This window comes from Heterodontus francisci, chromosome 8, assembly GCF_036365525.1.
Source record: "Heterodontus francisci isolate sHetFra1 chromosome 8, sHetFra1.hap1, whole genome shotgun sequence".
Classification (NCBI taxonomy): domain Eukaryota; kingdom Metazoa; phylum Chordata; class Chondrichthyes; order Heterodontiformes; family Heterodontidae; genus Heterodontus; species Heterodontus francisci.
Genome location: NC_090378.1, coordinates 54383561 through 54406884, shown reverse-complemented (window position 1 = coordinate 54406884; position 23324 = coordinate 54383561). Strand labels below are relative to the sequence as shown.

General features: G+C 46.9%; 1 protein-coding gene across 2 annotated transcripts in view; it reads right to left on the bottom strand.

The window, feature by feature from the left end:
* The window catches only part of agbl4 (AGBL carboxypeptidase 4), a 1307642-nt gene that overhangs the window by 189727 nt on the left and 1094591 nt on the right, over positions 1-23324 (bottom strand). For both annotated transcript variants that reach the window (XM_068036420.1, XM_068036421.1), the window contains exon 9: positions 3010-3121. In XM_068036420.1, coding sequence (XP_067892521.1) covers positions 3010-3121 — 112 coding nt within the window. The remainder of the gene's footprint in view (positions 1-3009; positions 3122-23324) is intronic.

Here is a 23324-nt window from a genome sequence, read left to right as displayed (position 1 = left end):
CCGGAAAGAGCGAAGTGGCCGGAGAGAGCAGCGAGGGGAGGAGCAGAGCAGCCGGAGAGAGCAGCGAGGGGGGGAGCGGAGTGGCCGGAGAGAGCAGCGAGGGGGGAGTGGAGCCGACCAGGCGCATTGCCCGCAGATACACACGTCACGCAATGACATCATCGGCGCATGCGCTAACCAGTCCTGGCAAGTCGGAACACAGCGCACGCGCAGAGAGCAGGAGACCATCTGCGCATGTGTGCACCTTGGCGCAGCCTGATGACGTCAGTGGCTGGCTGTATTGTCAGGAATCACTTTGTTAAAATTAAAACCCTGTTGCAGTAAGACCAGGTGAAGGCTGAAAGGGGACCTCTTTCTCACCAGGTCATAACAGAAATTGGAGTGCTAGCATCTGGAATTGACCCACAGACAAACGAGAGAAATTGGAAGTGGGAAGCCAAATTGTTCCCAAGCAAAAACAAAAGAGCAAGATTTCAATATAGGTTTTCTTGTGGTTATGTGTGATTGAATACTAATATGTCTGCAACTGAAGCTAGTAACTCTCCAAGCCAAGGTGAAGTAACTTGGGACAAGTTAAAAGCACTGTCTATGGAGGAGTTGAGGAAAATGGCTCAGCAGTATGGGATCACTGTACGTGGCAAGGCTAGGAAGTCCGAACTCCTAAGACTAGTGGCCAACCATTTTTCCCTTGAATCTGAAGCAGCAGAAGCAGGGTTAGAAGCAGACCCAGACAGGGTACTGCTAGCAAAGATACAATTGGAACAAAGGAAACTTGAATTAGAAGACAGGGAAAGAGAAAGACAGAGATAGGAGAGGGAGAAAGAGAGAGTCTTCCAGAAGGAACGTGAATGAAAACAAAGACAGGAGAAAGGAGAGAGCTAGAGAAAGAATATTACAGAAAGAATGCGAAGAGGGCTGAGGTGGCTTGAGTTATCTAGGGGGCTACAGAGTATACCTAGTGAAAGTATGGCCGATATGGAAGAGTGTAATTCAGGGCTGGGTACAGAATTGTTAAAACTAGTTCAATTAATTCCAAAATTCAATGAGGAAGATGTAGAAACATTTTTGTGTCCTTTGAGAAACTGGTAAGGCAGCTAAAATGGCCAGCTGAGATCTGGCCTCTTTTACTACAAAGCAAGATAACTGGGAAAGCCCATGAGGTTTATTCCCTGTTGCCAGATAAGAATTCATCAAATTATGAACTGACCAAAAATGCTATCCTCAAGGCATATGAATTAGTACCCAAAGCCTATTGCCAAGAGTTTAGAACCCTCAAGTAGCAAGCTAATCAAACCTATCTGGAGTTTGAAAGAAGTAAGCAGCTGGCTTTTGACCAGTGGTTGAGGGCTCTTAAGGTATAGCTCAGCTATTCCGTTAGAGAAATTTAAACACTCTCTCCCACTCTCCATAAAGACCCATGTAGAGGAGCAGTGTGTTCAGAGTGCCTGGCAAGCAGCCATTCTGGCCGATGAGTTTGCTTTAATTTATAAGTCAGTTTCCCAGGGGAGAACCTTTCCTAGTCACCCCCACAAATCTGAAAGGGACAAAGGGTGGGAAGGTGATAGCAGCCCAACAATCTGGGAGAGAAAAGAAAGCAGGAGACACAGGGGACCCTCCTCTAGCCAAAAAGGAAGGTGCTGTGAGCAAGAGTGAGACCCGTAGACCTGTGTGCTTCCGTTGCAATAAAGCGGGGCATTTAAAAGCAGACTACTGGAAACTTAAGGGAAAACCTGTAGGGTTAATCAGGACACACCCGCTCAGTGAAGAAGTGAACCTGATGGAAAGCACAGCAGAACAAGCTGTGGCTTTAACTGCAGTAACAGTGAGACCCAGGAAGTCTACTGCTGCAAATGCAAGAACATTTAATAGGGTTCCTGAGGATTATCAGGGTTTTGTGTCTGAAGGGAAAGTAACCCCATACCTCTTGAGTGGGGTAAGCAAGCCCATAGTAATTCTTAGGGACACAGGGGTGACTAGATCCCTTTTACTGGGAAAAGGCCTGACCTTTCCCACAGAGAGTGCAGTGAACACCAAAATGGTGGTGAATGGCACTGGAGGGCAGTGTATGACTGTACCTGTCTTTGGTGCACCTTGTGCAATTGGAATATGGAGCCTAGCCTTAGCAGTAAAAAATCAAAGGTCTGCTACTTCATTTTCCTTTTCTGAACGTCACATGACCATATAAAATTCTGCATAAAAAGTTTTATGAAAGTAACTATTTTAAATATATTGCATTGAAAATAATTATTACAAACATTTGAATGATTAAAAGTTTGAATTTAAAAGAAGAGAATGCTATTGAAACTTGGTTCCTGCATGCTGCACTCTATCACAAACAAGAAAATTAAAATGTTACCAGAGAGTGTCAACAATTATGAGAAACTTTGAATCTCATACAATATTGACAACATTTTATCATTGTTATCCTTTCCATAAACCTGGAGCTGCAAATTACAGCTTAAAAATATTCAATACTGTCAAAAGACAGATCCCTGGTGCTTTAGTCGAGCAGGAGACTGAATTAAAGGAACTGGAAGACTGAGAGTTGAAATAAAATTTGAACTAAGAATAGAAAATCAGGTTAAGAGAAGTTCAAAAGAACAGAAAGGCCTTTGGAAAATGCAGACTTTTATACAGCTATCTCCAGTAAAATGCAGAAAACGGGAGAGCAATTCTGCTGTTGCCAAAATTTTACTCAGCTACAAGATTTATCAATTATTCAAAGAATCAATATATACCCAATCTAAACTCCCTCCAGAGCCTGAGAATGGAAAAGGAAATGGAACATTCCACTGTAAGGAAAACCCTCCTTTCCCAGAAAAAAAAATCTAAATGTTTTTCAAAGAATACACGTGTGGCTTGTGTGCGAACTATCCAAAACAGAATTGGTTACAGTTTTGGCAGAAATTCTCAGAAAACCACTTACAGATTGTTATATTCAAACGACAAATGACATTTCCTGTTCTGTTGCGATGACATAGTCACAACCTTTTCATCATTCTTACTCACCGGATTATCATACATCTGCACAATTAGCTGCTTTACTCCATAAAGCGTAGGGTGAGCCCAAGCAGAGGGATCCTGCCAGTGTCGATTTAGATCAAACCCCATTAAAGAACACCTAAAGAAACAGTAAGGTAGGATTTAATAAAGGAAATCTTGTATATTATTGTACTCTTGTTTGAGGTAGTTGAACAAAAGGATAACACTAATTATCTGGTAGATTTGAGCAATATCATAAGTTACACAACATTTTCAATTGTTAGCTGTCAAATTCAGAACAACTTTAAAATTTTAACATTTTTTTGATCAGATTTTCTTAAATACGTAGACCTAGAAATTTGTGTGCCCTCTTATTTTGGGCGCGGAGGTCATGATTCGCAACCTGCCCACACCAGTTCAGATCGAGCTGGGCAGCACGCAGACTTGGTGCACCACTTCATCTGCAAGATTGTAGTGTTTGGCTGATCGTGGCCTGCGCTGCTTCCTTTTTCTTAACGTTGCCGGCTGTCTCCGCGCTCAACAGGCCGCCGAGTTGCATTGTTCAGAAACCATGTGGTGCAGCCAGCCAGCTAGCTCTTCTAAAAGGCAGGCTGCCCCTCTTACAGGGAATTTGCACTGAAGAATATTGCTGCAATTTAAGTGATGGCAAAGTTAACACCAGGGCAGAGAGAGGGTTCCAGGGTAACAGATGCTGTGCTGGAGGTATTAGTGGTGGAGGTGGGCAGGAGAAGAGACTCCATGGTTTCATGGGGGGGCCAGGAGGCCCTCAATGACTACCCTTAGAACGGAGTAGATGCAGATAGCCAGGGAGGTCAACTGTCGGAGCCTGAACCCAAGGACCTGGCAACAGTGCCATAAAAAGTTCAATGACCTCATGAGGATGGTCAACACCCGTGAATGCATTTCACATGACATCTCCTACCCACCACACCACCAACCTCTCATGCTGCTCAATGCGCCACATCCCCATCACTCACCCAGCACCAGTCCCTGGCACTCAGAACTCACGCCTAATATCCAGATACTCTATCTCACCTTCATACATCTACCAATGCTGCCAGCCTCAAACCCACCTCCCACTGCCATCACATACCTCCAGCTGTTCAGCTCTGGTAGGTACATCACCCAAACACATTGCAACACAATAACTGGCATTCTGCCCTCTCTCTTGCAGGACAAGATGGCACACAAAAGAGGAGAGCAGAGAAGAACTGGCAGGTACAAGGATGCCTGTATCTTTTGAGGCCTAGAGAGGAGATGGTTGCTTGTATCATAGGGCTGGCCGTGACAGGGCCCATGGTATACAGCGTCACTGAGAATGTTGAGGATAATGGTATGTTCCTGCCTTATGCCCCTTCTCAACTCCCAGCACACTCACGTCCTGCTATCTAGCATAATGAGCAAGCTGCTGCTGATGTGCCCATGGACATCTTACTTTACATTCCACCACCCTTACCTCACACCAACCTTCCTCTTCTTTGCTTGCTTTCAGGCACCCAAGCACAGCAGCCCAAGGAGGAAGAGAGAGCAACAACACAGCACTGCACTGACAAAGAGGCCTCGTCACTTGATCCAACACTTGCAGTCACCAGCTCAGATACTGGCACTGCACATGCCTTGGAGACTCATTTTGAGTCGGGATCAGCACATCATGAATCATCCAGGCACAACTGAACTGCAGTCAGGCCAGGGGGCAAGGATGGTTCATTTGCTAGCTCACCGGAGACCGAGGTCGCTGATAAGTTCTACTGAGAGGACTCAGATGAGAACCTTGATGGAGCGGCATACAGCAGAACGCTGATGAGGATGCACACGAAGATGCTGGGTACATTGGCTGGCCTCCCAGACAGCCTCTTGTCACTGTCAAGGATCTTGGAGAACTCTGGCTCCAAGTTGGCAGAAGGCATCGCGCACAGCTTGCCCTCTCCACAGCCTCTGCTCCATCTCCCTGTTGTACTGCATTGGAACTGCAGCCCCCATACCTGTTGCAGCCTTTGCTTGGACAGGTCACCAACTCCTCTGCCCTCCCTGTGAGTTTGCAGCAACACTCTCCAGCAAATCCAGGAACACGACACAAAGGACTTTCAGAAACACTTCAGAGTACTTCCACTCACTTTGCAATGGAGAAAAGTTGTCAAAAATGATTTTACCTGCAATTTGGGTGCCTGGCTCTTTAAGGAATGCCTATACAGGGCCCATCTTCCAGCCTCATGCCTGAATTTTGCAGAGTGAAGTGCAAATTCGTTGCCAGAACTAACATTGCCCAAATTCGGGATCCTCGTTTCACATCAGTTGGTTAGACCATGTGGCATCAGGATAGCGCTGCTTCACAGGCTTGCTGTGCCCACTGGGAACACCCGGAGATGCGCTGTTTTGAACAGACCTCGCTGTGTGAACCATGCCAGAGGTCGCTAGCATTGCAGCATGTCCAAGAAAGCGGCGCTATGCTTCCATAGCACCGCTGACAACTGGAATTTTGCACGCATACATTTTTGTATATTTATCACCAGTGTCTGCAACATTTTTCTCTATATAAGGTGTTGAATGAGGATTGGATTTTTAATGCCACCATGCTTGTTCCTTCCATAGATCAAACTGCATTTGATGCCTCTAAGAAGATAAATTTCTCTCTGATCCCCAAATGAAATGCCAAGATGTCATTAAAGCATTACAACCTACACTGTTCAACTCCAACTAGTTACATTCCTCAGCCAATAGCCTTGATTTTAAAGTGGAGCGGAAATCAAGCAGGCATGAGTTACATGTAGCTGTTTGTCCACTACAGAATGCCTCTTCTGTTACCTTGCATCAAGTCACATTTTAAATTATTAATATGTTTTCTGCAGTCTTTTGTATTTCTAAGAATTTCAGAAACTTGCTGGCCATTTTTTTTTTAACAGTAGTACATCATGGAAAAAGATTGGATAAGGCCTGATAACGGGCGAGGGGATCATGTTGCGCAACTAGCCTGCACCTGTTCGTTGTGAAGCAGGAAGCATGCAAACCATGCTGTCGGCTAATTTAAATGATACTAGCATGCAGCCCAGTGCTAAATGTGGTGCTGAATGGCTGCTGGGGCCCAAGTTCAAACTTAAAGGTGGCCTGCACCTCTTAAAGGGGAGGTGCATCCTGGTTGCCAGCGTCAATTGCCAGCGATCAGCAGAGCTGGCGGGCAACCATAAAGGCGGGGCTAAAGCGTGGCGAGTCGAAGGGACTTAGCAGTTGGCAGGAAAAAAGACAGAAGCGCAGGGAGAGAGCCAACTGTGTAACAGCCCCGACAACCAATTTTATCTGCAGCACCTGTGGAAGAGTCTGTCACTCTAGAATTGGCCTTTTCGGCACTCCAGGCGCTGCTGCACAAAACACTGACCACCTCCAGGCGCTTACCCATTGTCTCTCGAGACAAGAAGGCCAAAGAAGAAGAAGAATCCTGGTTGCAACAGGTGCTAGAAGTGGCCGGGGAAGACTGACTGACCTGCAAGAAAAGTGGAAATAGCTCAACAGGGCAGAAAGTGTGCTCCAAAGTTCTCTGAACCAGCACGGGAGGCATTGGTGTAAGAGGTGGACAGGAGGAGAGAGGCCCTCTACCCAGAGGGGGCCAGGAGGCCCTCCACACAGACACTCAGAAGGCAGTGGGAGCAAATAGCCATCACTGTCAATACAAGCAGTCTAGCCATGAGGATCTGGATGCAATGCAGATAGACGTTTAATGACCTCACACAAGGTCAATCACTGCATCTTCAAATATCATAACCTTACAAATGAGCCACTATTCTTGGACACTGCACCTTTCACCACCCCACCTTTACTCACCTATCAACATTCTTTATCAATCACGATTCATATCTAACATTCATAGCCTCACCTCACCCTCGCACACTTAGCACTGCTGCAAACCTTATAGCCACATCTCTCAGCTTGCACAAACTGCTATCTATTTAATTGATAAGCACATCACCCAAACACATTGCATCACATTCACTGACACACTTCCCTTTGTCTTGCAGGGCAATGTGGTGCATAACCAGAGGCAGCAGAACCTACATTCCCTCAAATATGTGGAGGAGAGGGTGCTGGTTAACATTGAAGCAGCCACGACAGAGGCCATGACCAGTGGCAGAGCTGAAACCAAAGAAGATGACAGTATGTTCCTACCTAATGGATCTTCTCACATCCCACTTCCCTCTTATCCCATAATGTCTTCTGAAATACAAGCTGCAGACGGTATAAGCATGCACCTCTTTCCCTGACATCCCCCACTGCAACCCTACCCTTGTGCATTTCTCCTTTCAAATTTCTAAGAGATATCACCTGGTCAAGCTGTGGTGCAGGAGCGTGAAGTGCAAGAGGAGCAGGAGACTGATGATGAAGAAATACCATCACTCGATCTCACACTTGCAAACACCAGCTCAGATATTGGCACTGCATGAACTTTAGAGGGAAGCATGGAGGCGGGATTTGTACATGGTGGGCTAGATTTTTATCAAAGGGCGCAGGTGCCTGACGTCGGGACTGGAAGTGGGTGTGGCTTCTGTTGGGGCCATGAGTGGCCGGCCGCACGCGATCAAGTGGCGGCTGGCCAATTAAGAGTTGAGGGGGTTGTTTTCAGGGGCCGCCCAGTAAGAGGACAGAGTCGGAAGGAGAAGCAGAAAAGGTGGCGTCAGATGATGCCGTGGCAAGTGCTGGCACCATCTTTAAAGGGCTGACAGCCCTTTATTCACTGCTACCAAAGAGCCTCTGCCTGACTGCTGCCAAGGAACAGAACGGAAGCCTGCAGGCAGAATGGCAGAAGGAAGACCCCCGGAGGCCCCACGGTTCAGCGATGCCTCCCTCCAGACTCTCCTCCGGGCTGCAACGGAAAGGCAGGAGATCCTCTTCCCCAGGGGCGGCAGGAGGAGACCAGCCCGATTGAACAAGCAAGCATGGACAAAGATGGCAGAGGAGGTCAGCAGCTGTGGGGTCACCCCCCAGGACCGGATGTAGGTCAATGACCTGATCCGATCTGCTAAGGTGAGTACTCCATACACTTTCTAGCCTTTGGGCCTTGAATGTGGCAGAGCGTGAGGGTAACTTTGGTGGAGAGGGGGTGACAATCCAGCTGTGGGAAATGGGGTAGAGCAGCAGGAAATGCTGCCTGAGGCATGGCTGCATCTCGGTGAGAGGTGCCCATCTGTCATTGCATTCCCCCGCAAAGTCCCTCAAGATTGGCCACATGCAGAAGTGGCATTGATCATAGGCTGCTGGACTAATACCAGCATAGCTGTTGTGTTTGTCTCTTCTGGTACAATAACATTGTACTTCTTTGCATATGCAGGAGAAGACAGCACACAATTGAAAAGAGCAGGCCAAGACCGGTGGTGGTGTGCCTTATTTGCATGTCTTGAACTCAATGGAAGAGGAGGCGATGGAACTAGCAGGGAAGCAAGGCGGCCGCTCCATAGCAGGAAGCGAGACAGGAGCGTCCACCCAAGACAGTAATTGACGATGTCCTGCGGCACAAGGGTATATGTTGCACAGATTAGCCATGGTGCTCATGCGTTCACCATTGGATACATGGAGTTCCACAGTAGGGGTGGTTGGAATGTCGCAATGGGAAACCCATAACCTTCAATCTATCTGTTCTCTCATGCAGGCCATGCTCAACAACAAGAACAAAGAGCTTGAGGGACTGGGGGACAACTGACCGCCTCTGAGGAGGTGGAGGGAGCCTCAAAGGGTGCACCATGACATCATTCCCCCACACCCTCCACCAGCACAGATACTATCACGTTGGTGGGTATCCACTCGATTCGGGTACACAACCTGATGAGCATATCGTAGATGCATGCAAGCACCTGATGGAAGCTGTGACAGCCAAGGCCACTGAAAGTCGGTCGACTGTTGGAGGCCAGGGCTATGCTGAGTGCCAGGCTGATGATGTGCCTCTGGAGTCGTCGACAACATGGGAAATACTGCAGCTGAAGCAAGAGGTAAGGAAACATCTGGCAGAGATGCCAGCGGCTATGCGTAAGCAAGTGCAGATGATAAAGGGGTCCATCCAGGCCTTCAGTCCTTCCATGTCTCTGACTGGTGCGCATGTGGCTTCCTCCATCGAAAGATTGGCTACTCTCATGGAGAGTCCGATCCAGCAGTTCACTCAGTAGCTGCCAAACGTGCATGCAGACCTGCATACCCTCACCTTGTCCATGATCCCGATGCAGCAGTGGCAAGGCGAGAGGGGGATGAGGCACCTGGATTCTCCACCAGGTCCTCATCCCTCTCAATTCAGCAGGGAGGTAGGTGTGCCTTGCAAGGGAGGAGCAGTGACTGCCTCCCATATCTGGGACTCCTCTCAGGCTACTCCTGGTGTGGGCAGCAGCTCCTCAGCCTCTCTGCCAGTGACAGCAGTGCCTCCATCATCCCTGACAACAAGGAGGGTCCTGCACGTGTGCAGAAGACCCTCAGTATGCCGGGGACCTCCAGGCCTCAGGCAGCCAGATGGCGACTGCCAAGGTCATCCCTAGCCGTGGGGCCTCCTACTCAGCTGACAGTGCAGGGGGAGCGCCACATATCAGCATGCATAAGAAATTTAAGAAGAGCACCTGGATGCACTTAGGGTTTCATGGGTGAATGTACATTCAAAATGGATGGGGTTGCATTTGGTGTCACACAGAATAAAGAAATTATGTTATCTCACTCTGTCGCCTTCCTATTGTTGATGCCCTTTGGGACTTCATTTAAACCCTGTCTCTCAAGGAGCTGGAAGCGAGGGACCAAGCTGCAAGTGCTCAACACTTCGTCCTTATCACTGTGCGATGTGCACCTGAGCGCTGGAGTACAGAAGGAAGGAGGCAACAACAGGGATGCTTAAATGTAATGCTTTAGTGATGTGGCTCCAGAAGGTGGTAAGGGTCACAGGAAACGTGAATGAATAAGAGTGTCTCAAACCTCCCTTGCACATATCTCATGGCACCTTACCTGCTGTTCCTGGGGCCCTTCATCTGGCACTGCAGCATCCTCCTCAGCAACCTCATCGGAGAAAGCATTGCACTCCATGATGTCCTCACTTGCCAATGCCTCCCCACTCTATAGTGCCAGGTTGCTCAGTGCATAGCAGATCACCTCGGTATGTAAGACCCTCGCTGGGGCACACTGAAGGGCTCCACCAGATAGATTGGGGCACCTGAATCTCATCGTTAGGAGACCAGTGGCCTGTTCGATGGTCATTCGGGTTGATCCATGGCAGGCGTTGTACCTCTCCTTTGCATCCGTGCATGGGTTCTTCACAGGGGTCAGTAGCCATGTCCTCAGTGGGTAGTCCTTGTCTCTTAGTATCCATCCCTGAAGATGCGCAGGGGGACCGGAAAAGCTCCGGCACTTGGGGACTGCCAAAGTGTGTAGACATCATGGCTGCTTCCCAGGAATCGTGCACACACCTGCAAAATCCATTTGCGGTGGTCGCAGACCAGTTGCACATTGAGTGAGCGGAAGTCATTCTTGTTGATGACGGCTGCAGACTGGTCAGGGGGAGCCTTGATGACCACATGTCTGCAGTCAATGACACCATGTACTCGGGGGCAATCCAGCTATGGCGCCGAACCCTACAGCCTTCTCAGTTTGACTGTTTCAAGTGGTGTGGAAGTGCACATAGTTGCCAGCTCTCCTGAACAGGGCATTGGCAACTTCATTGATGCACCGTAGACTGCGAGATTTCTCATACATCTCCAGTTGTTCCCTGGAATAATCCAGTGGCGTAGAAGTTCAGTGCCACGGTGACCTTCAGCGACACTGGCATCAGATACCAAGTCGCACGGGGCTCAGCTCCTCCTGCATCATGGCACACAGATTAGCGTTCTCCTCCCTGGAGAGGCAGAGTCTTTGGAGACACTGCCGCTCAGATATCTGCAGGTAGTTCAGCCTCGGCTGGTAGAACCTCTCTGGAGAGTAGCTTCTTCTCGTGCAGGAGGCTGTTGGCGTGCCCCTCTCCATCCTTCCCTGGCATGCCGTTCCCGAGGCTGGCCCTCCTGTGGGCTCCCACGTTGCTGGTGTAGCCCCTGTTGGTGCGAACAGCGCTCTCCCTCTGTACTGTTCCTCCACCTCAATGCGGGCACCGAAGCCAGGGTGAATGAGGCCCATGACAGGTTGCCTCTCTCTAAGTGACAGCAGGTTCTTCACAGCACCTTCACAGATAACACGCTCCCCACCCCCCCCCCCCCCCCACCTTTCTCTCACTTGTCACTTGATGGCTCCTCTGCAGTGCTGGTACCTTTGCCCAACTCCTGACAGTGATTCCCAATGCCCTCCTTCCTCCACCCTCCCTGCCAAGCAACATCGCCTCCCTCAATGGCTTCCCAGCAAAGCCAGAGCTGAATGCCTGCCTCCTTATCACCTTCTTTCACCAGGCAAGTCTTTGAAGCCCCTTGCTTCCAGTGTGCCATTAGTTGAATTTGGCCCATAAATAAAATTGCTGTCTATTGGGGTCTTAAATACCTTATTTGTCTTCTCGCCAGCTGGATGTGCGAAGTCCACCTTCCATTTCGGCTGCCGACAGTAAAATGTACAAGGGATATTGTGATGTCAGACTCCCAGTCTGACCAATCTTTCGTCCCTATTTTATGCCCCTACTCCACCTCCCCATTCCCATCCCCAACAGTCTCTTACAATTCAGCTCAGTGAGTTACCGAACATACATGGCCTGGAGCTAGGGCAGGGGGAAAAGTTGGGTCTAGTGCCAGCTCCCCAGAGGGTGAGGTTGCACACGAGTTCTGCTGTAGGAGACTCAGATAAGGATTTTGATGAGGTGATGCACAGAAAAAGGCTGATGGGTGCGCGCAATGAAATTCTCGGTGCATTGGCAGGTAATCCAGAAAACCTACTGTCACTGTCAAGCAGCATGGAGCAGTTGGGCATCAATTTGGCACAGGGCTTTGCACAGAGTTTAGAGCCAATTCTTTCCAGTGTGCAAGTTGCTGCCAACTCCACGATAGCACGTGGACCAGACTATGATGCAGCATCAGATGACTGATGTCTCAGCTTCCATTGCAGCACAAGCAGAAGCCATTGGAAGCTGAGACTGATGTCATGAAATCTTAGATTGTTGCTATGCAAGCACAGCTTTTGTCATGCAACCTCAGACTGCCATCATCATGGCTGCAGATACCAATGCTCAAATGAATGTGCAGGGTCTCACAGCAGTCCAGCAATCTGTCCTCCAGCAGATTACTAAGATTTCTGAGATGGCATCCCAAGGATTGGCAATGGCTCTGTGGAGCACAAACTTACTGTCTTCTCTCAGGATGACAGTTTGGCCTTCCACCAATGCCCTGCAGTTGAATGTCAGCTAGCCAGCCCAGACTGCTGCCTCCCAAGCTGCGGTAGTGCTGTCCAAAGCCAGGCATTCTAGGCCCAGAGCTGCTCCAGGGCATCCTGCGAGGTCAACTGCAGTCTCCCCCACTGAAAATCAGCAGCAGTTGTGGACAGCGAACTGGGAGACGTTACAGATGTTGTCTACTGCAGCCTGGAAGGATCCCAACACAAAGAAGTTCAGGGCTAGTCACCTTCACAGCCACTTTCAGCGCCCTCCTTGCCCTGTTCTAAGTTTGTAGGTCTACTTGGAAGAGGTGGCTGATTTTCATCAGCACCTCCTTTGTAAAACTGAGTGGACGTACACACTGCTCCTGGCTGAGGTTGAGGTGAGAGAAATGCTCCTGGAAAATCCTGGATGGATAAAGCCTCCTGCTTCCCAATTTCTGCTCCCTGAGCGAGCAGCTTGGCCTCTCCTCTGCTGCCTCTGTTCCATCTTCCTCCATGCTGCAGACCAAGGGGGATGCTAACTATAGCACCCATGTCTAATTGCTAGTGGTCTGACCAGAGCCCTTGAAGTCAAAACAAGGTATTCTCCTCATGCAGCACCACTCCCTGTCAACTTCACCAACTTTAAACAACCCTGCAAAATGCCATGTACTTCCACAAACTTAGACAGAGCCACTAGAAATTAATCAGCAGCTAACCTGAGAGTGATTGATGATTCCTTTAGATAGCATTGATGGGGAGTCCTTCCTGCTGCTATGCATGTTTAAGTCAGGATGTTAGCTGCAGCAGTGAGATCATAATGGTAGTGCTGGCATCAAATCAACATTACACAATCTACCTACTCGGCTTACATCTGGCACATGCTGCTAATGCCAGTGCTACTGACCCTTCCAAAATGGCATCTGATGGGGCTGAGCAGGAAGTGTGTGCATGCACAGTGTAGATGCCATTTTGGAGTCAAAGCAGCATCTGTAGCACCAAAACTGTAACAACTTGTATACAATATACAAAATAGTTAGGCAGAATCCAGAATTAGTTGCAGGAATGTCCATACGGAGCACAAGCAGATACATAGCCCATTATAAGAACTAGGAGCAGGAGTAAGCCGTCCGGCCTCTCGAGCCTGCTCCACCATTCAATAAGATCATGGCTGATCTTTTCGTGGACTCAGATCCACTTACCCGCACTCTCACCATATCCCTTACTTCCTTTATTGTTCAAAAAGATATCTACCTTAGCTTTAAAAACGTTTACTGAAGAAGCGTCAACTACTTCACTGGGCAAGGAATTCCATAGATTAACAACCCTCTGGGTGAAGAAGTTCCTTCTTAATTCAGTCCTAAATCTGCTCCCTCTAATCTTGAGGCTATGCCCTCTTGTCCTAGCTTCACCTGCCAGTGGAAACATCCTCTCTACTTGTATCTTATCTATTCCCTTCATAATTTTATATGTTTCTATAAGATCCCCCCTCATTCTTCTGAATTCCAATGAATATAATCCCAATCTACTCAGTCTCTCCTCATAAGCCAGCCCTCTCAACTCCGGAATCAACCTAGTGAGCACCATTCCTGCTGTCAGAATACCAAACACAGAAAATCTGCCCTGTAAAGTTATGCACAAATTGTTATCTTTGATCTTAGCCTTTATTACAATATCAAATGTAATTATACAATAATCACTAGAGCACATGAGTTCATCTATTTCTAGATTTTTAATCATTTTAGTCGACTGCTAAATGTATCTCCATAAAATTGCAATATTTTTGTTACTCCCTTTCCCTGGTTCATCCAGTTTACTTATAAGATATTTAAATCCTTCATGATTAACACATTATAATTCCCTGCTGCATCTCCTGCTTGTCTGAACAACTCGCTATCTACCTGTTCACCTTGAGCTGTTGATCGATAGTAGTTGCCAATAATTACTTTGTTGCTCTTATCTTTACTAATTTCTACCAAATTGCTTCTGCTATCTCTTTTTTACAGTCTTTCGATAGATGTTATGTCGTGCCTGACCAATCAAGCTACCACTTCACCTAGTTTAATAGACTGATCTTTAGAAAACATTTTGAACCCTTTAAGCTCCATCTCTTGTCCATCTTTGGCTTACTGCCATATTATTGTAATGCAATTAATGTCAATACTGTCTCTATATACGTATTTCATTCTAATACTTCTTGCATTAGAGTAAAAGTATTTAAGCCATATTTCAACATTTGCTTAATTTCTCTTTTCATCTTACTTTGTATTTCTTCCTTTATGCTAAATGACAATGACCTTGAAGTTACATCATGAGATACTCATGTTTCAAATGAATAGTTAAAACCATCACTAAAATAGCACGGAGAGGAATTTCGGACAAGCATTTTAATTGTTCAGATCCTATTATCTCAAGATGTGACTTCTTTTAGTCAGCATTAACCATTTATTGATCCATATTTCTTAGTCTTTGCACCACTGCTAAAAATTGAGTTTAAATAAATCCCATTTTTCTGCAGTTTCCGTGATTTTTCCACTTAAGTTATGACAGCCGAATAGGTGAACCTCTGTGGAAATTCTTCCCCTACGTATTTATGTTGTGTGCCAACAGTAACTTTCTATCTGGCTATATGCAGCCATCTTTCTAATTTAATTCACATCTGTCTATAAATGCTCCAGCTGCTTACTTCAATTCCGTTCCTGTTGCAACTCTTGGAATGAAGACAGGTTGAAAGTTAACTGCGCATACTCAGTTCCTTGAGCTGACATCAGGGCATTTGGCAAACTGCAGAGATTGCTTCACGATATTAAAGACATCCTCATTTTCTTATGAATTCTTTTCTGTTGTATTCACAGAGGGTTCAATCTTAGTTATAATTTCTTATGTCTTGTTTCTAACCAGCTTAGGAGTACATACTTTTCATTAGAAACATTACAACTGATATTTTTGAAGAAACAATCTTTTCAGTTTGATGTGTCGGGCTCACTCAAAGCTTTTGTATGTAGCCTAGATTAGATTCATTGTTCAGTCCCTGGAGTTTGTGTAATAACATTTCAATGTAGTGTTCACCCTTCTTAGTTCAAATACAGGTGAACAATATGCCACAAAATATATCTATATCCTCCTCCAATTTTTGTCTGTTCTCTCCTGAAGGCTTTCCTTCATCCCCTTCAACCTTTCTAGTACTTTTGACACTGCTGACCACATCATTTTCCTCAAATGCCTCTCTTCAAAAGCACCGCTTCCATGGTGCTATTCTCTCAATAAGTCCAGTCCCATGTTGCTAATTGTTCTCTGCTATACAACACAGGGACTCCTATTACTGCTCATGCAGGCCTCTCAATAAGCAGCAACAGTTAAGTTTCCTTCCCCACACTTGGGTGCATGCACATTCCAAGAGGCGATCCTGTGTCAGGGGATATCCATTGGATGGTAAAGATCTGAATCCATAAATATGGATGGGTACAGGCCAATTTGGGTGAAGTGCATTGCCATAGTGCTTCACCCAAGTTGCACTTAGGTGAATGTGCGGTGAGTAAAGTCAAGTAACTCCTCAGTTTGGTACTTCTCTGCTTGCATGATCACTCCAGTGCAGTTTACAGATGGTGGCCATAGTTCCTCTTCTAATCATCACTTCACTGCCTTTTGACAACACCAATGGAAATGAAAGAATTAGCTTGGATGGCAGTTTTATTACTTCATCATTGATTCTAACACTAATGCAAACTTTTTCATTTCTTATCTGTGATTAAGATCGCTGAACCACAATCTCCTCCAGCCTAATGTTATAAAGACATCCTCTATAATTCCTCCAGCATCTCCATGCCTACGGACTCCATAGCTTCCACTTCAGATTTAGATTAGAACTGCAAAACCTTGGCATCCAGCTCAACTCTGAACTGAGTTTCCTTTGCAATAGCCAACCATTGCTAAGAACTCTCTCCTCCATCTTTAAAATATTATCAGTGTAAAATTTGGATCAGTAATGCCCATTGTTGGGGCGCTTTGGTTGCTGTTTGGTGTCCAAAATGCGACCACAGCGTGCTCACACTTTTGGGGCACATCACAATGGACACCATACTAGTGAGGGCAATAACATGGGCACAATGAATGAGCACTGCAAATATGCAGAGCAGGCATATCATGATGGCAGTCAGCAAGCTAAGTTGATTTGACACCAGCACTGCCATGTTGGAACTCAAAATTCCAGCTAACACCCTCTCTTAACTTCACACAGTTGAACACGCGTTCAGCTGCAGGAAGGACACTCACCAGCATTATTTAAAGGGATCATCAACTGCTTACAGGTTAGTTGTTGGTTGATTTCGTCTGGGTGTTGCTTTGATTCCACAACTGTTTGGTAACTTTAAACAACTACAGATGGCACTAAAGACTGAAAAAAATGGTGTGGCAGTTGCTCAAGGAATTTTTGTTGACTTCAAGCTTCTGCAGAAACCAGTTGCATGGGTGCACTTACCAGCATTCCCCTTGGAAGACAGCATGGAGAGTGAATTGAGGTTACACAGGGCAGGTGAAGCTACTGGAAGAAGGAGGAGGAGGAAAAAGGACTCAGTAGGAGGCCATATCTGCTCATGGTGTTCAGGGAGCAATTCTTCTACCTGAACCATAGTGAGATATAATGTTCTGTGATGTTTTTGTCTCAGTAAGGACATTCTCACTGAAATCTGCCACTTGCTGCAGCCACAAATGCAACCTTAAAGGTGACAATAGTGATGAACGTTTATGCATCTGGCTTCTTCCAGGCTGGAGCTGGATGTATTTACAACATTCCACAGCTTGCTGTCCACTGTTGTGTGAGGGATATCACTGATATTGTCTATTCATTGCGAGCTAACTACATCCTCTCTTGCCAGAGACAATTCAGGAGGAGCAAGCTTGCATCTTTGCTAGGAATGCAGGCTTTCCCTAGTGTAGGGTGCTGTTAACTGCATGCACATTAATTTACAGGCACTGCATGTCTGCCCTGCAGTTGAACCAAAAGGGATTTCACTCCCTCAACCTCCATCTGGTGTATCACCACACACCAAGAATCAGGCAGGTCAATGCCAGATATCCTAACAGCAGTCATGATGCCTTCATTCTGCAGCAGCCCGCTGGGCTAGTTGCATTTGGGCTACCGTAACAAACCAAAGGCTAGCTACTGGGTGACAAGGGCTATCTGATGACCACATGGCTGACGACTCCAGTGCGGAATCCATTCGTGTGCAGCATGTATACAATGAAAGCCACACTGCCACAGAAATGTGATAGAGCAGACCATTAGCATGCTGAAACAATATGTCCACTGCCTGAACACTGAACAAGCCCGACAGTGCTTGGCAGAGTGGTTGTCAACATTTGATGTGGTCTGCTATATGCTGCATCAACTTGCCATCATGAAGGGGCAGCCCGTACCACTGGCTATATAGTGAGTAGCTTAGAAGCTTGAGGAGGAGGAGGAATAGGAAGAGAGGAGGCAACCTAGACAGCCCCTTTCTGGCCAGGCTGTCTGTGAAGAACTCCTATAAGTGTGATACCAGTAACCACAACCCCAATTGTCCATTCACAACAGTCCCACACCATACCTTCCCTCTGTCACTGACCACAATCACATCCACTTAGCCACAATCCAAAAATAAAAGTGAATGCAAAATAATCATTTCAAACCAACTTTATAAATCATATCATTTGATATTGCACAGAAAAGTTACTAATAACCCTTGTGCATTCCCTTAGTGTCTGTCTCCTGTGTGTCATTGCCTGTCCTCGTGCTCCTATGCAGTGCTGCCCTAGTGGCTGCAGCATGGCTGGTTGAAGGCTGCTGACGTGTGGTGTAGGAGACTGCAAATGATCTTGGAGGATGACCTCCAGCAGTTTTAGGTCTAGAAGGCCCTGCTTGGTACTCCACCATCCCAGCATGGGCAGGAGCAATCTGGGCTAGCTGGCTGACAAGCAACAGCAGGATATTAACAGAGTGGCAAGGGTGGGAAGATGAATGCTGTCTACCTGAGAGAGGACAGTAGATTCATCTTCCATGGAGCCACTGTCACTCTTTCAGGTTGGCACTTCAGCAATCCTAGTAATCTGTTGGAGGACTGATTGCTGGGCTGGTGTGACATCCTGAAAGTCTCTTTGAACATTGGTATCTACAGCCAGATGGTAGCAGTCTGAGCTTGCATGGTATCAAGCTGACCTTGAATGACTTTAGTCTGAGCTTCCACTACAGCACCCAGACTTCTACTGGAAGTTGCTTGTGCTGCAACAGAAGCTGAGACTTTGGCCATCAGACACTGCATCGTGGTTGGGTCCACAAGTGTGCTGATAGAGTTGTCCACAACATCCCTGCTTAAAGGGTTGAGCACCAAGGTCTGCGCAAAGCCCTGTATCAAGTTGGTGTCAGAGACCTCTGTGCTCCTTGACATTGACCGCAGGCTTCTGGAAGGCTTCCCAACGCACCAAACATTTTGTTGTGCATACCCATCAGCCTCCTACTGTACTTTGCCCCATCGAAGGGCTCAGCTGAGCTCTCTGCAGCAGAACTCATGTGCAACCTCACCCTCTGGCAAATTGGCACTTGCTCTATCCTTGCCCCCGCCCTGTCTGCAGGACACTCATGCCTGATGTTTCACCACGTGTTGATCCTGCCTCAGTGCGATCTACTAAATTACACACAGGGCTGGATTTTATGGGCCTCCCTGAGGTCAGATCGGAGCTGGGGTGGCAGGGGACGGAAGGCCAGTCGCCAAGCGATCTTGCCTCTGGGCGGGATAGGCTGACAATGGCCTTCATGCCCAGAGGCAAATTGAGGCCCGATGATCACGTAAGGGCCTCTTCCCACTGCTGCTGGCTTTTAACCAGCTGCAGGGGAGCCTCCACCACACAGGGAGGGCGCCTTGTAAAATGGGGCGCCCTTCCTGTGGACTTGCGGGGGGGGTCCCTCCTCCGTGGGCAATCTGTGGCCCATGGAAGGCCCTGTCCAGGCAACAATGCACCTCAGGATACCCCTTCCCCTGAGCTTTAGGACTACATCCCAACCCCCCTCATTAGGGCCTCCTGGACTGGCCCCAGCGATCCCGCCTCACACCTTGGGGCCAGGGTTCCAGCACTGGGCCTGGGTCCAAGGCCTCGGCAATACCAGGAGTGGCCATTCTCCCGGTTGCACTGCTGATACTGCTGAGCTGCCGGCCCTGTGATTTGCCAACAGCTCTTGGTGGCAAGATTGGCATCTTTAAAGGGATGGGGATCCTGGTGCAGGACACTAAGACAAAAAGCAACAGAGGATCGCTCCAGGGGGAGCACGAAAAGGCTGAGCCGGTGATCCTCGTCTTTTCGGCTCAGCACTGGGAGCCCCTCTTCCTACACAAAATCCAGCCCCCAGTGTCAGTATCTAAGCTGGTGGCTGCGTGTGATATCAAGTGACTGTGGTGTGTCTTCATCACTGTATGCTGGTTGCCTGGTTAATTCCACTTCTTGGGTATCTGAAAGGAGAAAGGCCCAAGGATAAGGCTTTGATGTGGTTTGGTGAAAAAGTAAGAGGTGCATACTTATATCATCTGCAGTTTGTAAATCAGAAGAGAGTGTGGGATGAGAGGGAAGCTGGATGTGAGGAGGAGGATTAGGTATGAGGATACTGACACCTTGGATGATTGCAGAGCCTCAGCTGTCCACGGCCTCAACAATGGGCATCCCAATAATGATGAACACCGTCTCCTTCTTGGAGGTCAGGATACACAGGCATGCCTGCCTCTTTTTGGTTAGCTCCTGCTGCCTCCAATTATCTGTCACCTTGTCCCAAACGAAATCAGTGAGCATCATGCAGTTTGGCTGATGTGGCTGTCATGGTTTAATCATGTGTGCAAGCTGTGAGATGTGGTCATGAGGCTTCTAGCAGCACTAAGTGTGTGAGGCTGGGATGTAGCATATGAATGTCAGGTATATGTCCTAATTAATACAGATCGTTGATGCTGTGGTGAATTGAGCAGTGGTTGAGGCTAGTGGTGCAGTTGGCAGAATATGGCATTTGAAGATGCATTCACTGACTTTGATCACTAGTGTGAGGTCATTGAACTTCTTGCGGCACTGCATCTAGGTCCTCGGGGCTTGACTGCTGGCATTGACCACTATGGCTATCAGCTCACACTGCCTTCTGAGCATGTGTCTGAAGGGCCTCTTGGCCCCCTGCAGATACAGGACAGGTCTCCTCCTTTGCACCACCTTCACCAAGACTGCCAATGCAGCATTGGAAAACCTTGGAGCCCACACTCTCCCATGTCGTGCCATTCTTCCATTTGTCCAAGGTCAGGTTCAGCTCACAAAGGTGTCCTAGTACCTGCTCCAGCCACAATACACCACCCCTTCAAGAGGTGCAGCCTAGCTTTAAATGGTGCGATATTGGACCCCTGCTCAGGCATTCAGTCAGTCAACAGTGGAATTAGCACTGGCTGGACGCTGCAATCATGGAAAACACCAGGCAGCACCAAGTTGCAGTAAACAGCCTCAGGTTCATTTGTGCATCGCGATCCCATCGGGGTTATCAAATTCAGCCCCATATGAATTTCCACGTTACCTCTGCTGCTGAGAATCTAATCCATTCGTTTATCATCTGTTGGATTTACTTCTCTAATATTATCTTTGTCAACCTCCCTGCACCTCCTCTCCAAAATGTACAACTTGTCTACAGAACCTGTATCCTTCCTGCACAAAGTGGAGCACTCCTATCCTTCCCATGTATCACTAACCACAGTAATTTGATATAAAGGGCAGGATTTTGCAGTAGAAATATCAGTGCTCACCATTATTCAGCAGTACAATAGACAGCAATTGAAGGTATCCACATATGCCCAGTTAAACTCGGAAATCAGGAAGTTGCTGTCTGAGTTGCCCTGCTCCTCCAGAAGCTTTGCTAAAATAATACCTCACTGAGAGATACGGCATTCAAATAAATGGAAGGGTATAAATTTGCGGTACTTACTCACTAGCTACTAATGAAACATGCCAGAAAAAGTTAGGGCTTGTCCATTCAAGTGTAGGTGAATTCTTAACAGTGTGTTAAATCTTAATTACTGCCAAACAACCACACTGACACTGAAAATGTACTTTTAAAAGTGTGGAATTTCATTCCTTCAGATTTTATTTATGGTTGGAGATTTTAAAACAATAAAAAAAAATCATTTGTTCTTTCTGTCTCTTTTATCCCACTCTCTGTATTTCACTTTCTGTACATGATTTGGCATTGGATTAACTATTAACTTCCTGGTTTGGACTCTGCATGGTTCAGTAAGAATTCTTCAATCTGATTAGTTAAGGACACACCATTGGTTGCTCCCTTCACACGAGTTGGAGATCCACTGTAGAGGCGTCCATTGTTTCAGTTCCCTAATAACTGCAAGTCACAGTGCAAAATCCCACAGAAATTCTGTGGAAAAATGTAAGTGTAACGAAAGGCGAACACCATTCATTCTCAAATGACTGCAAAATCTGGATCATTATCTGTATCAATTTAAAATCCCTACAGACATCTACAATCTTCTCTATCTCTTGCCTCTGCATGCATTCTCCAGTTCCCCAAAACAATATTATTCTGTTGACCTCTGTTTTCAAACATCACAATCCCCTGAACTCTCTCCCTGAATCTCTTAATTTTGGCAATTTCCTCCCAACTTTCAAAAGCCTGTTTAAAAGCTTTCTCTCACTTGTGCTTCCACAGCACCCCTGCACCTCCCCCACATCCTCCCACTCCCCACGCCCACCCCCCCCACCCCCCACCCCCAGCCACCCTGAGCATCTGTTTTCCTTTTTCACTGTATACTATGATTCCAAATATTTGTTCCTTCCACCTTGCTCTGAGAATTTTTTCTACTTCAGCTGTGCTTTGGAAATGTATGTGGTGCTGCCTCTGGGCACAGTTCTACAGATTCCTTTCAATGTCTCTCCTATGTTGATTCACAGAAAATAATTTGACTGAGAATCCAGAGGTGCAATGTGCCGCAGTAAAGTGGAAGTGATGTGCCACAATAAAGTGGAAGACATTTGACTGAGTTTCAGCATTTGAGATGAATGTGAAAAAAATTCAATTCAGAGTATAAGTCTCAAATACCACAGACCTCCTCCAATCTCCTTCAGCTGAAATGGTCCTTTCAGCCACCTAGGCCCTCTGGTCTGGAATTCCCTCCCTAAACTTCTCTGCCTCTCTACCTCTCTCTCTCCTCCTATAAGGTGCTCCTTAAAACCTACCTCTATGACCAAGTTTCTGGTCATCTGTCCTAATGCCTCTTTATGTGGCTTGGTGTCAAATTTGTTTGGTAACACTCCTGTGAAGTTCCTTGGGATGTATTACGACATTAAAGGCACTGCATAAATGCAAGTTCTTATTGTTGTTCTTCTTCAACCTCCTTGTACAACTTTGATTTTTCTCTGATCTCCTCAGACCATGGACGCTTCTCTGACCTCCATACAGACTCACTACAACTTCCTCATATCCCAAATCTAATCTTTTCTGTTTCTGACCCTGGACTTCTTTGACTATGCCAGCCATAGCTTCCTCCACCCTGATGGGCAGTTCCTGGTATTCACTGAGCTCAGATCAACTTTCTGATTCACGCGACACCAGTTAGCATAGGTCTCTCAACTCAGAAAAAAAGCTGGCTAGAAGTTACCTTGGAGCTTCCCCATGGTGGAAACCCTCTTTACACAGGTAAAATGGATTTGTTCTGCACTTCTGGTAAAGTTATGTGGCCAGAGTGCAAACAGTTCCATGGAAGTTCATGACTACTGTTTTGGTCTCTGGCAGTCATGCTGGCTACAGATTGCATAGAATCATAGAATGATACAGCACAGAAGGAGGTCATTTGACCCACTGTTCTTGCGCTGGCCCTTTGGTAGACCTATCTAATTAATCCCACTAAACCTGCTCTTTCCCCACAGCCCTGTATTTTTTTTCCTTCAAGGATTTATCCAATTCTCATTTAAATGTTACTATTGGATCTGCTTCCACCATCCTTTCAGGCAGTGTATTTCAGATCACAACAACTCGCTATGTAAAGAAATGTTTC